Here is a 12,895-nt window from a genome sequence, read left to right on the forward strand (position 1 = left end):
ATGTCTTTGAATGGCCTAGTCAAAGCCCAGACCTCAATCCAATTGAGAATCTGTGGTATGACATAAAGATTGTTTTACACCAGCGGAACCCATCCAACTTGAAGGAGCTGGAGCAGTTTTGCCTTGAAGAATGGGCAAAACTCCCAGTGGCTAGATATGCCAAGCTTATAGAGACATACCCCAAGAGACTTGCAGCTGTAATTGCTGCAAAAGTTGGCTCTACAAAGTATTGACTTTGGAGGGGTGAATAGTTATGCACGCTCAGTTTTTTTGTCTTATTTGTTGTCTGTTTCACAATGGAAAATATTTTGCATCTTCAGAGTGGTAGGCATGTGGTGTAATTCAAATGATACTACCCCCCAAAAAAATCTATTTTAATTCCAGGTTGTAAGGCAAAAAAATAGGAAAAATGCCAAGGGGGGTGAATACTTTCGCAAGCCACTGTAGGTCTCTCTTTATGTAGTGTTTTGTCCTATATTATTATTGTATTTTTTATCCCAGCTCCAGTCCTCGCAGGAGGCCTTCGTCATTGTAAATAATAATTTGTTCTTAACTGACTTGGCCAGTTAAATAAAGGTAAATTAAATAAAATGAAAATACCCATCCATTTCAGGTTCAGATTAATGAAGAACATCCTGAAGTGGCCTAGGGGCAAACGCTCCACGTATGCGCGGCTTCTGACGTCAAAAGGGGGTTGCTGTTTCGTAAATAAATCATAAAAACTTTTGGTCTTCATTTAAGGTTAGTGTTAGGCATATGGTTAAGGTTAGGTTTAAAATCTAATTTTAAGAAGATAAATTGTAAAAATAATCGGCGTATATGACTTTGTCTGTGGTATCTCATGACGGCCGTGCTTGGGTCGTGCCACGCCTCTGCTTCACCCCCTAATATAACCAACATAGAGGAAATGCTGTTTCTGTATGAGAGGAACTTCGGACTCAAATACTGTCCAGGTAAATTGCTAAAAAAAAGAGTTGTAAACGCTAATGCTAGCAGATTTGTTGTGTTTTCGCTGATATTGAATCGCGTTTCCGATGAAGTGGCTAGCTAGATAGTGGCTGCAGTTCTAGCGTGAAGTTGCAGGAAGCTAAATAAAGTTGTCTGGCTAGCCTAGCACGCTGCAACTTGTCAGAACTGTTTGGTTGTTAAATTTAGTCGCTAGGTTGCCCCTTTTCTCTGCAAAAATGTGAAATTGGTTTCCAAGTTTACAGTCGCTTGACGCTGAACACGTTTTATGGCCTTCCTATTATTAGCCATAGTTAGTTACCGTAGCTAGCGAAAGCTAACTATTTAACTTAGTTGGTTTGCTAGCCAGCTAGTTAGCGAACTATAAGATACTTCATGCACACGTTTGGTAGATAGTAGCACAGGGTGCATTTGCTTGTATTTCTGCAGAATGTGAATGTCACCGTAATACCAATTTAGTCTGTATGATAATGAATTAAACATGTTCAGCAACACGCTGTGGTCAAGCGAAGTTCAAAAGTCAGTGGTGCATCTGTTTCAATTGAACTTATTGGACGCTTAGCTAGCTAGCAAGCCTAGACAGCCCATAATAGCAAAGTGTTGTTAAACTGTGAATTTGTGTACACTCATCAAACTGTTGCTTGCTCCTTTCATTTCATAAACTACACAAGTTTTGATAGCTAAATCCTTGCCAGGTCAATTGGTAAACATGCATCATGGTACCCACTTTGGATTTAGCTAGCTAATGTAGTTATATCATGTGTCAATCAATAATGCTTTCGCGGTAGCTACGATTTTGGTCTTGAGTCCCACACTCATTTACTGTCAGTAGTTCGACCCAAACATGCAGTGTCATCATAACTAACTTCCTTGCACAAGAATGGTTTGGTAATCTTTTTGTTTTAATAGATCATCCCAGTATGCATTATTAACACAACGTTTTTGTCAACAGGTGGAGAGATATTTCACTGAGGGACTTGACAAATCGGAGGCGTTTTAAAAATACCTACTTTATTTGGACCTCAATATGGGGGTTATAATATCCCGGTTTAGGGTATGTATTGCATAACCTGTTAATTTTAGTGGTCCTGTATGGTTGTTGGTAGAGCATGGTGGGTTTTATTCCTGGGGCCACCCATACATAAACTGTATGCACCAGTGTTTCCCCTAGAAAAACATTTATGCAGCATTAGAAAAGTTAGGTTGTGGCCAATGGCATGGTTTTATATAGAACAACATATAACAGATGCCCAAAATTGTTCAAATGCACAAATAGCTTATTTGAGAATTTGGCAGTATGTCCAACCGCAGACCATGTGTATGGCGTTAGTGTGGTCGAGCGGTTTGCTGATGAAATTGTTGTGAACAGTGCCCCATGGTGGGAGTATGGGCAGGCATAAGCTACGGACAACGAACACAACTGCATTTTAAGGATGACAATTTGAATGCACCGAGATGCCGTGACGAGATCTTGAGGCCCATTGTCGTGCCATTCATTCGCCACCATCACATTGTGTTTCAGCATGATAATGCACTGCCCCATGTTGGATGATCATGTTGGATGATGATGAAAATGACCCAGTTCTTCCATGGCCTGTATACTCACCAGACATGGCACCCATTGAGCATATTTGGGATGCTGTGGATCAATGCGTTTGACAGCGTGTTCCAGTTCCCGCCAATTTCCAGCAACTTCGCAAAGCCATTGAAGAACAGGCCACAATCAACAGCCTGATCAACTCTATGTGAAGGAGATGTCGCTCTGCATAAGGCAAATGGTGGTCACACCAGATACTGACTGGTTTTCTGCAATCTGTGATCAACAGATGGGTTTCTGTATTCCCAGTCATGTGAAATCCATAGATTAGTGCCTAATTTATTTCAATTGACTTATTTCCTTATGAACTATGACTTTGAAATTGTTCCATGTTGTGTTTAATTATTAATACACACACGATACGCAAAGTATTCAGCCCCCTTTCCGAGGAAGTACAAAACCTAAACATATTAAATACATTTTTTTTCCCATCTATACACTACCCCATAATGACAAAGCGAAAACAGGTTTTTAGAAATGTTTGCAAAAAACAGATACCTTATTTACCTAAGTATTCAGACCCTTTTACTATGAGACTCGAAATTGAGCTAAGGTGCATCCTGTTTCCATTGATCATCCTTGATGATGCTACAACTATATATTGGAGTCCACCTGTGGTAGATTCATTGATTGGACATGATTTGGAAATGTGCACACCTGTCTAAGGTCCCACAGTTGACAGTGCGTGTCAGAGCAAAAACCAAGCCATGAGGTTGACTGAATTGTCCGTAGAGCTCCGAAACAGGATTGTATCTAGGGAAGGGTACCAAAAAAAGTGTCTGCAGTGTCGAAGGTCCCCAAGAACAGTGGCTTCCATCATTCTTAAATGGAAGAAATTTGGAACCACCAAGACTTCCTAGAGCTGGCCGCCTGGCCAAACTGAGCAATCAGCGAGGTGACCAAGAATCTTAAGGTCACTGACAGAGCTCCAGAGTTCCTCTGTGGAGATGGTTGTCCTTCTGGAAGGTTCTCCCATCTCTGCAGCACTCCACCAATCAGGCTTTTATGGTAGTGGCCAGACGGAATACACTCCTCAGTAAAAGGCACATGCCAGCCTGCTTGGAGTCTGCAAAAATGGACCCAAAGGACTGTCAGACAAGATTCTCTGGTCTGATGAAACCTAGATTGAACTCTTTGGCCTGAATGCCAAGTGTTACGTCTGGAGGAAACCTGGCACCATCCCTACGGTGAAGCATGGTGGTGGCAGTATCATGCTGTGGGGATGTTTTTCAAAGATGAACGGAGCAAAGTACAGAGATCTTTGATGATAAACCTGCTCCAGAGAGCTCAGGACCTCAGACTAGGGCGAAGGTTCACCTTCCAACAGGACAACAACCCTAAGCACACAGCCAAGACAATGCAGGAGTGGCTTCGGGACAAGTCTCTGAATGTCCTTGAGTGGCCCAGCCAGAGCCCGGAACCTGATCAAACATCTCTGGAGAGACCTGAAATAGCTGTGCAGCGACGCTCCCCATCCAACCTGACAGAGCTTGAGAGGATCTGCGGAGAAGAATGGTAGAAAATCCCCCAAATACAGGTGTGTCAAGCTTGTATCGTCATACCCAATAAGACTCGAGGCTGTGATCGATGCCAAAAGTGCTTCAACAAGGTACTGAGTAAAGTGTCTGAATACTTATGTAAATGTGATATTTTTTATTTTTTATTTTTTTTAATACATTTGCCAAAACGTCTTACTGTTTTGATGGGGGAAAGATTTTTAGTCCCTGGCCTACACACAATAACCTAGAATGTCAAATTGGAATTATGTTTTGAGATTTGTATTAATTCAATTAAATCTGTAATGTCTCTCTCACAGCTGTAATCCCTACCAAAGGTGATTTCTTCTAACTTGTGACTCGGGTGTGAATACTTTATGTACATTAAAGTTCTATATTTCATTTTCAATAAATTAGCAAAACATTTCTAAATATGTTTACACTGTCATTATGGGGTTGTGTGAGAGGGGGGAGTGTATATTTAATCAATTTTCGATTCAGGCTGTAACACAACAAAATGTGGAATAAGTCAAGGGGTATGAATCATTTTTGAAGGCGCTGTGTGTGTGTATATATATTTATTTATTTGTCACGGGCGGCAGAAGTATGCGGCGAACCTCTAAATTCCAGAGAATAGTCCTGTGCTCTGCTAGTCCTAGCCTATGGATAGTTCCCAGCTTTCTAAACTCAAAGCAAGTCTTCATTCTCTGACACATTTAACTTGTTCTTTTGACAGACTAAGCCATCAACTGTAGAGGTTTTGGAAGGAATTGATAAGGTATGTTGCTTTTCTTTGGGGGGGGGGGTGTTGAGCAGGAGTGTTTTGGTATGTCGCTCTAGAGATTGACCTGGTTACACTATACAGCCCATCTCGAGCTTGAGGTCACTAGGCAATGTCCAGCAGAGTGACGGACGCATGTTTCCTAGCATCAGCAGAGGATAGGTCACTACACTGTCCACCAACTGATATTTTTGGGGTTTGGCTAATCGCACGAAGAACCAAAGGGTGTTTTCTTCCCCTCTTAATAAAAAGGATTGATAAGTTGGTAATGCACCCGGACATTGAATAAATAGGCGTTTGTCAAGATTACCAGAGGGATGCATGGAGAAGTCATATGATGTGTCTCTGGGATTGAACATTGATGTGGCTCTTTGCTGGTTGTTTATTTATTATACACAAGGTACAGTACTATTACATGTATCTATAGGGTTATGTTGGGCAAACTTAAAGTTACATTATTAGTAAGAAAATTGTGGAATACGAAACGTCTTTTGTCATTATAGAGAGAGTAAGTTTGGCTATATTCAATGTGTCAGTTTTTTTATCTTATATTAATGGTTAATATTCTATTTACAGGATATACAGACTGGTGAGGAATGTAGAGAACTGTATCAAAGACAGTTGAAGCAATGGCTATGGAGACTACTGCTGTACTCATCTCTTCTCTACCTGATGGCCAGCATCATTGTGTATCTCTGGTACCTCCCTGAACAGACGATTGGGAAGGTCATATTGGCCCTTCCGTCTGTGATATTTCCACTATTGTAAGTATATATTTATCTTTCTCTCTAGAGAGAGAGAGATCGCTATGTCTATTTGTAGTTTGTTGCTTAACCGTCTGTTCTAATTGTTCTTTCCACAGTGTATGGCTCCTTCGAAAGGGGCTGATTGCTCTTTTTAAAAGAAGAACAGAAAATAACAGTATGTGCTTTAGCCTTTAGTCTGCCTCATCATGACATGCTGCTTTCATTTGGTGTAATCAGTCAAATGTATTTTATTTTCTTATTTTTTTTAGATGAAAAATTGGACGATCTCAAATCACAAAAACGAAAAATTGTAAGTTAACATTTTCAGTGGTTGTCTTTTGATTGGGAGAACATTGACTGGGCTGCTTTAGAATCCGCCATAGCCGTTAGAATCCGCCATAGCCGTTAGAATCCGCCATAGCCGTTAGAATCCGCCATAGCCGTTAGAATCCGCCATAGCCGTTAGAATCCGCCATAGCCGTTAGAATCCGCCATAGCCGTTAGAATCCGCCATAGCCGTTAGAATCCGCCATAGCCGTTAGAATCCGCCATAGCCGTTAGAATCCGCCATAGCCGTTAGAATCTGCCATAGTTGTCCCCTTATACCTGGATAAGGGTGAACATAATGTGGATCCCCTAATCATTCATTAAGGGGTCAAATGAAAGCGCTGAGAAGTCAGCACTTTATATACTGTCCTTGTACTTTTTTTTTTACACCCCGTAACTAATTTGTAAGTGGACTTAATCTGCCATTTTGAGCCATTTACCTCCTTGAGATTAACACTTTTACAAGGTGGCGTACTGACGATATGCTGGAGTCTTCATGCCCTGTTCTGCTATTATTGAGCTTTTACAGCACTTTGCTTAGATAATTGCTACTCCTAATAAATAATCTAAAATCTATGCAGACAGCTGTTAATTGGCCTAAAGACTTTACTTGGTGAAGCACTCTGCTGACGTCTCTTAAACTAATAGCGTTTAGTGCTAGAAGGAAATAAATCTGAGTAATTGCTTGTCATGTCTAATAACTTTCAATAATTATGGCTGATGGATTTTCACACTCCATTATGGAAGTAGTGCATGTATTTATTATTCTCATTATGTCTAAACAATAAGCTATTTCCCTTTAAATTAAGTTTCTACACAAAAAACTAATTGAAGGATGTGTAGACCTACTACATCTGCTTTTATTCTGAAAACCTTTTAATATCTCATTGATGGTAGAATGTGGGTCTGGCTGTCAGTTGACTTTTTGTAGGTAGATGGTCTTTTATAGTGTTTCATTAGAACAGAGAAGAAACATCTAGTTGAGAATATCAGTTTTGACTTTAAACACCAACATAGTAGTTCACAATTCGGTTTCTGTGCAGTTTTATTGAGTAGTTGTATCATATTGATGTGGTGTTGAAGACTTTTTTGCACGTATTGTAAAGATCTGATCATATGTACAGATACAAGGAAGTCTATGTGGTCGTAGGACCCACCAGTTAAAGCAGTTAATTATTCCAGTCACTTAATTGGTTGTTCACTTGCTCTCTTTTTCAATTTGATTAATCACGATGTGGAAGATACGACATTGGTTATCATTGTCTCATTACGGTCATTGGATTTGAACAGAATTACTTGTGTGGAATGGTGACATGTCATATCAACACCATTAGTCAATTAACAGATCAATCAAACATAAGCTATTAGAACAGAACCTTGCATACTCAACGGAGTGTTCTGGAAGACCAATACTATGGCACTTGACTGATGAAATAACTTCTACTGAAGTACTGAATCAACCTGACTTTCAATTTGTCCCATTTCATTTCTTTAACATTTAAAAAAAATATGAACTGCTCTTGTCCAACAGCTGTTAGAGGTGATGGAAACTGAAACCTATAAAACTGCAAAAATGATTCTGGAGAGATTTGATCCTGACTCAAAAGCAAAGGTGAGAATTTTTATTTTACTTTTTTATTTAATTAGGCAAGTCAGTTAAGAAGAAATTATTATTTTCAATGAGGGCCAGTGGGTTAGTAATAGTAACAGTGGGTTAACTGCCTTGTTCAGGGGCAGAACAACAAATTTTCACCTTGTCAGCTCGGGGATTTGATCTTGCAACCTTTCGGTTACTAGTCCAACGCTCTAACCACTAGGCTACCCTGCCGCCCCAATTACATCTGCCTATGAGCCCAGTAATTCTGTGAACTAACCTTGAAAGTACATCTGTCTAAATCTTTTTTTCAATTTGAAGGTGCCAGAATCCCTTCCAAATGAAATGCCTATGACTCCAAAACCTCAACAGGGTAATGTAGTTGCTCAGCTATCTTTATTTTGTATTTACTTAAAGGCCTTTCATGTGCTTGCATGGCTTACCATTGATAAACATCCCTGCATGGTGTCCTCCATTAGAACTCCGTCAGCGTCATGTCACTCCTCGGCCCCCAGTGGCGTTGACTCCTGCCGCAGCCCGTCCTCCTCGTCCCCCGGTGGCGGTGACTCCTGCCGCAGCCAGTCTTCTTCTGGCCCCAGGGGCCACCCATGCAGGGCCGCCCCTCCACTCCGCTCCTGGAGGACCCCCAGAGAGGATCCTGTCTGAGGCTGCTCAGCAGAGCTTGATGAAGAGGCCCATGACCCCTGGCATACTTGTTCCAGGAGTGGGTGAGTGGCTGCACACGGGGACCACATCATAATGTGCTCGACTTATTAAGGTTATTTTTATTTTTTTTATCGAATTTTTGTTGCCATCCCTGTCTCCTAGTCTCACCAGTCCTTCACGGATGGGACTTTTCGATACATTTTTTAATTTTATGAAATTTTTGCAGGAATAATATTTTGTTTTACAGGTGGTAGTTCTGGCTAATTGAGTGTAGTATTTGAATCCATTATGGTAGGGGTTGCCTTAAAACAAACTGAAGGTCATGTTTGCTCCAGAGAAGAGATTATCAGTAACTAAGTTGAAAAATGTGTTTTAAAAAAATATATATATTTTAATAGAAGTTAGTGAATTTGGTGATAAAAATACAACTATTTTCGCCAAGATTTCTCAGCATATAACCTTTGACCAAGACTGTTTCAAAAATATGATGCTTACACTGTCAGTGAGTAGTGTACGTTTACTCTTATGTCAATCGTCTGGCCTTGGACACATCATAGTAAATGCAAACAGACATTCTCCCAGAGCAAGCAACATGGTGTAATTACCACGTGAGGTATAAGTTGAACCATGATTAATCAGGGAAGGCCTGCATTTGTTTTCTGGCATTGGTACTGAAAACTTAATAAATGTCTTTCTAATGCCGGGAAACATTTGTCATGGGTTCACCTTGCAAATGTTTCGTATGGCTTGATACTATCAGACACTTTTGTAAAAATACATTTTGATAATCACTATTTCCATATGTTGGTATATGAATAAACATTTGGAAACGCTTTCTGTTAGTGTATATTAATTACCGCTCAGTAACACAGCAGGGGTTCTTGTATACGTGCTGTGCAAGTGAGATCCATTTCCAAGTCATTATTAAAATGTGTCCATTTCAAACATGTTATAGTGGACCTCTTCAGCGAACTGTAGATTTGGGTCTTGCTGTTTTTTTTTATGAAGCTTCTCGTCCTCAGTGTGATTGGTATTAGAGACCTGTATGTGCAGCTAATGTTTGTTCTGCACCCCCCACAGGCCCTCCCCTGGCCAGACCTGTCCTCCCCCGGGATCGCGGCACCATGGACAGGGTTATTGAGTACCTTGTCGGCGATGGCCCTCAGAATAGGTAGAGTAGCTTCTTGGCGGTGATGTCTTGTCACCTACACAGGTGTGATTTGAACCGATGTCAGCACTATTGTTTTTTACACTGGCAATGTATTGCTATTGTGATCATTTTTCAATCCTCGGCAAAAATGATCTTCTGATTTCATTGCATGTATGCAACATATATTATTTTCTCCCTCCAGATATGCCCTCATATGTCAGCAGTGTCTCACCCATAACGGCATGGCATTAAAAGAGGAATTTGAATATATTGGTAAGATTTTGAGAAACACAACTGTCACTCTCCATCAAACACTATGCCCTACATTTGCCCTCTAGCATTTGGCAGCACTGTGTATCATCAGGCTCTTAAAGGCCTCTGCCACTACTGGCCTCTGTAAGCAGAAAGAAAGCATCTAGATTGAATATACAAATAAGGGCAACCCATTGATCTGATGCAATTATTTTTGGAATATCATTGGTTTCATCTTCACATCTGTTTACATGGAAATATATGCCAGTCATACAGTTGACAGTGCACTTCGACCATGGTGGTTTGCCTCGTTTCAGCCTTTAGATGTGCATATTGTTGTTTCCTGAACCCTGCGAGAAAGATCAGACCCCAAGCCCCCCGACTCCCTGAGATCAGTGCCGAGACGAAGATCCTCACCGACGCACCCGTCGCAACTCCACCTGAAGCTGATGAGAGCCCCGTTGCTGCAGGTATGTCTCTGCTAACCCAAGTTTTTTTTTTTTTTTTTTTTTTTCAACAAGCAGTGGAATAATCACATTGTCCAAGTTGCTTACTTACTTGAATGCCTGTTAAACCTGATGATATGTTGATCCTGTCATGTTCAGTTGAGGAGAAATGGCCTTCTCCCCCAGCTGAAGAGGAGATCCAGGAGTTGGCAGTTACTCCAACAGAGGGTGCCCCTGAAACAAAAGGGTCAGAAACCCCAGGCTGTCTGGGAGCCACCCCAGAGAAGTCCGATGAAGAGCTGGATATGTCAGACATGGCGGTTCAATAGAATGTTGTTTCAACATCATTTTAGGCTGGGGGCTATGTTGTTTTTAGTTATTTTTCTCAGTTTTTAAAGTAAACTTTAATAACATCAATGCTGTGAGTAAGAATCGCAGAATGACAGGCTAAGGGTTTGGTATGAACTTAAATGGATTTATTTTTCTTGTCTGTTATAGTGATTAGCATATAAACTGAATCCTGATGGTAGGGGTTAATGGACAGGCAATACTTTTGGGATTTTACATGATGTCAATACGTTCATTCACTATTCCAGCACTTCTGTCCATGAATCAAGAGTAGGTTTGCTAGCTAAGTATTTGGCGTTGATGCACATCTGTAGAATGTTTATATATATATTTTTTTCTTTAGTGTTTTGTTTTAAATATTAAGCGGATAAGCAATTTGCCAAATGAATATATTGTCTGTTTTGTGTGACAATGTCTGTCCATGTTGTCTACAGACAGGTAAACATGCTAATGCATGCTACTACTACTTAATAATAATAATAATAATGATAATAATGCAGAGGCTAAATGTAGCTACGCAGTTGGTCTGTAGAATTACGTTTTCTTCTGTTTGTTTTTGCGTGAGTTATTTGCTACATTGTCACTGTATTTTTGTTTGTTTTTTTGAGAATGTCTGGCCATGTTTACAGAAATGCAAAAAATATCCTGTCCGGTGTTCTATGAAATCTGTATATTTATAGGTGATGATATTTATAGATACTACAGTATTGGGACACAGTGCCTTTTGATCAGTATTGAATAGGTTTTGGATACTTCAAGCACAATGTGGCTAACCACATGTTTACACAGTAACGGTACTATCAGGAGTGCTTATTTATTGCTTAAAAGGAGAAAGCTGTTCTGCTGTTCTCTGCACCCGAGTGCCTTGATGCGTTGTGCGTTTGTACTTTGAAATAAAGACAGTCATTTTCAGTAAGCTGCATGTGTTTGCTTAGCATTATGAAAATGCCAGTTTCAGAATGTGACTGAGTTGAGTCTTTGACGTTCTCCTCAGCAGCTATACCAACTAGAGGTCGACCGATTATGATTTTTCAACGCCAATACCGATTTATTGGAGAACCAAAAAAAGCCGATACCTATTTAATCATCTTTAAAAAAATATTTGTTTAAATATATTTGTAATGTCAATTACACCAATACTGAATGAACACTTATTTTAACTTTATATAATAAATAATGTCAATTTAGTCTCAAATAAATAATTAAACATGTTCAAATAATGCAAAGACGGTGTTGGAGAATAAAGTAAAAGTGCATTATGTGCCATGTGAAAAAGCTAACGTTTAAATTCCTTGCTCAGAACATGAGAACATATGAAAGCTGGTGGTTTAGTATTCACAGTTCAATATTCCCAGTTAAGAAGTTTTAGGTTGTAGTTATTATAGGAATTATATGACTTTCTCTCTATACCACTTGTATTTCATATACCTTTGACTATTGGATGTTCTTATAGGCACTATAGTATTGCCTGCCTAATCTCAGGAGTTGATAGGCTTGAAGTCATAAACAGCGCAATGCTTGAAGCACAGCGAAGAGCTGCTGGCAAATGCAGGAAAGTGCTGTTTGAATGAATGCTCTATCAAATCATAGACTTAATTATAATATAATAAACACACAGAAATACGCGCCTTAGTTTCTGGATTTGACCATATTAATGACCTATCATTTCGAAAACAAAACATTTATTCTTTCAGTGAAATACGGAACCGTTCCGTATTTAACGGGTGGCATCCCTAAGTCTAAATATTCCTGTTACATTGCACAACTTTCAATGTTATGTCATAATTATGTAAAATTCTGGCAAATGAATTACGGTCTTTGTTAGGAAGAAATGGTCTTCACACAGTTCGCAACGAGCCAGGCGGCCAAAACTGCTGCATATACCCTGACTCTGCTTGCACAGAATGCAAGAGAAGTGACACAATTTCCCTAGTTAAAAGAAATTCATTTTTAGCAGGCAATATTAACTAAATATGCAGCTTTAAAAAAAATATATACTTGTGTATTGATTTGTTGTTAGGTACACATTGGTGCAACTGTTTTTCAACTTTTTTCCCGAATGCGCTTGTTAAATCATCCGTTTGGCGAAGTAGGCTGTGATTCGATGATAAATTAACAGGCACTGCATTGATTATATGCAACGCAGGACAAGCTAGTTAAACTAGTAATATCATCAACCATGTGTAGTTAACTAGTGATTATGTTAAGATTGATTGTTTTTTATAAGATACGTTTAATGCTAGCTAGCAACTTACCTTGGCTCCTTGCTGCACTCGCGTAACAGGTGGCCACCCTGCCACGCAGTCTCCTCGTGGAATGCAATGTAATCGGCCATAATCTGCTTCCAAAAATACCGATTTGTTATGAAAACTTGAAATCGGCCGACCTCTAATACCTCCCGCTGATGCAGACAATGCTGCTACGGGTATGTCTTTGCTCACTGTTCAACCTCAAGGTACAGAAACGACAATTGTAGAGCAAGTATTTATTTACTATAACTTATCTGGATCATGGTGAGCCGAAAGG

The 12,895-nt window shown here is 39.8% G+C and overlaps 1 protein-coding gene across 1 annotated transcript; it reads left to right on the forward strand.

The window, feature by feature from the left end:
• The first annotated feature begins 882 nt into the window (after positions 1 to 882).
• LOC120063733 (endoplasmic reticulum junction formation protein lunapark-A-like) lies at positions 883 to 11,281 on the forward strand. The gene is made up of 13 exons (XM_039014028.1): positions 883 to 953; positions 1,919 to 2,020; positions 4,796 to 4,837; positions 5,417 to 5,604; positions 5,703 to 5,761; positions 5,856 to 5,896; positions 7,445 to 7,525; positions 7,829 to 7,880; positions 7,987 to 8,235; positions 9,254 to 9,344; positions 9,526 to 9,596; positions 9,893 to 10,045; positions 10,181 to 11,281. Exons 2-13 carry the CDS (start codon positions 1,994 to 1,996, stop codon positions 10,348 to 10,350), a joined length of 1,224 nt encoding a protein of 407 aa, XP_038869956.1. The 5' UTR covers positions 883 to 953; positions 1,919 to 1,993; the 3' UTR covers positions 10,351 to 11,281.
• Positions 11,282 to 12,895: the final 1,614 nt, after the last annotated feature.

The sequence above is a fragment of the Salvelinus namaycush genome, chromosome 19 (assembly GCF_016432855.1).
Source record: "Salvelinus namaycush isolate Seneca chromosome 19, SaNama_1.0, whole genome shotgun sequence".
In the NCBI taxonomy this organism is placed as follows: domain Eukaryota; kingdom Metazoa; phylum Chordata; class Actinopteri; order Salmoniformes; family Salmonidae; genus Salvelinus; species Salvelinus namaycush.

Excerpts from the sequence above, each read along its gene's own strand:
- LOC120063733 (XM_039014028.1), top strand. The coding sequence starts at position 1,994 with ATGGGGGTTATAATATCCCGGTTTAGG. Across the intron at positions 8,236-9,253 it reads CATACTTGTTCCAGGAGTGG|GCCCTCCCCTGGCCAGACCT; the intron begins GTGAGTGGCTGC and ends CACCCCCCACAG. Across the intron at positions 10,046-10,180 it reads TGAGAGCCCCGTTGCTGCAG|TTGAGGAGAAATGGCCTTCT; the intron begins GTATGTCTCTGC and ends TGTCATGTTCAG.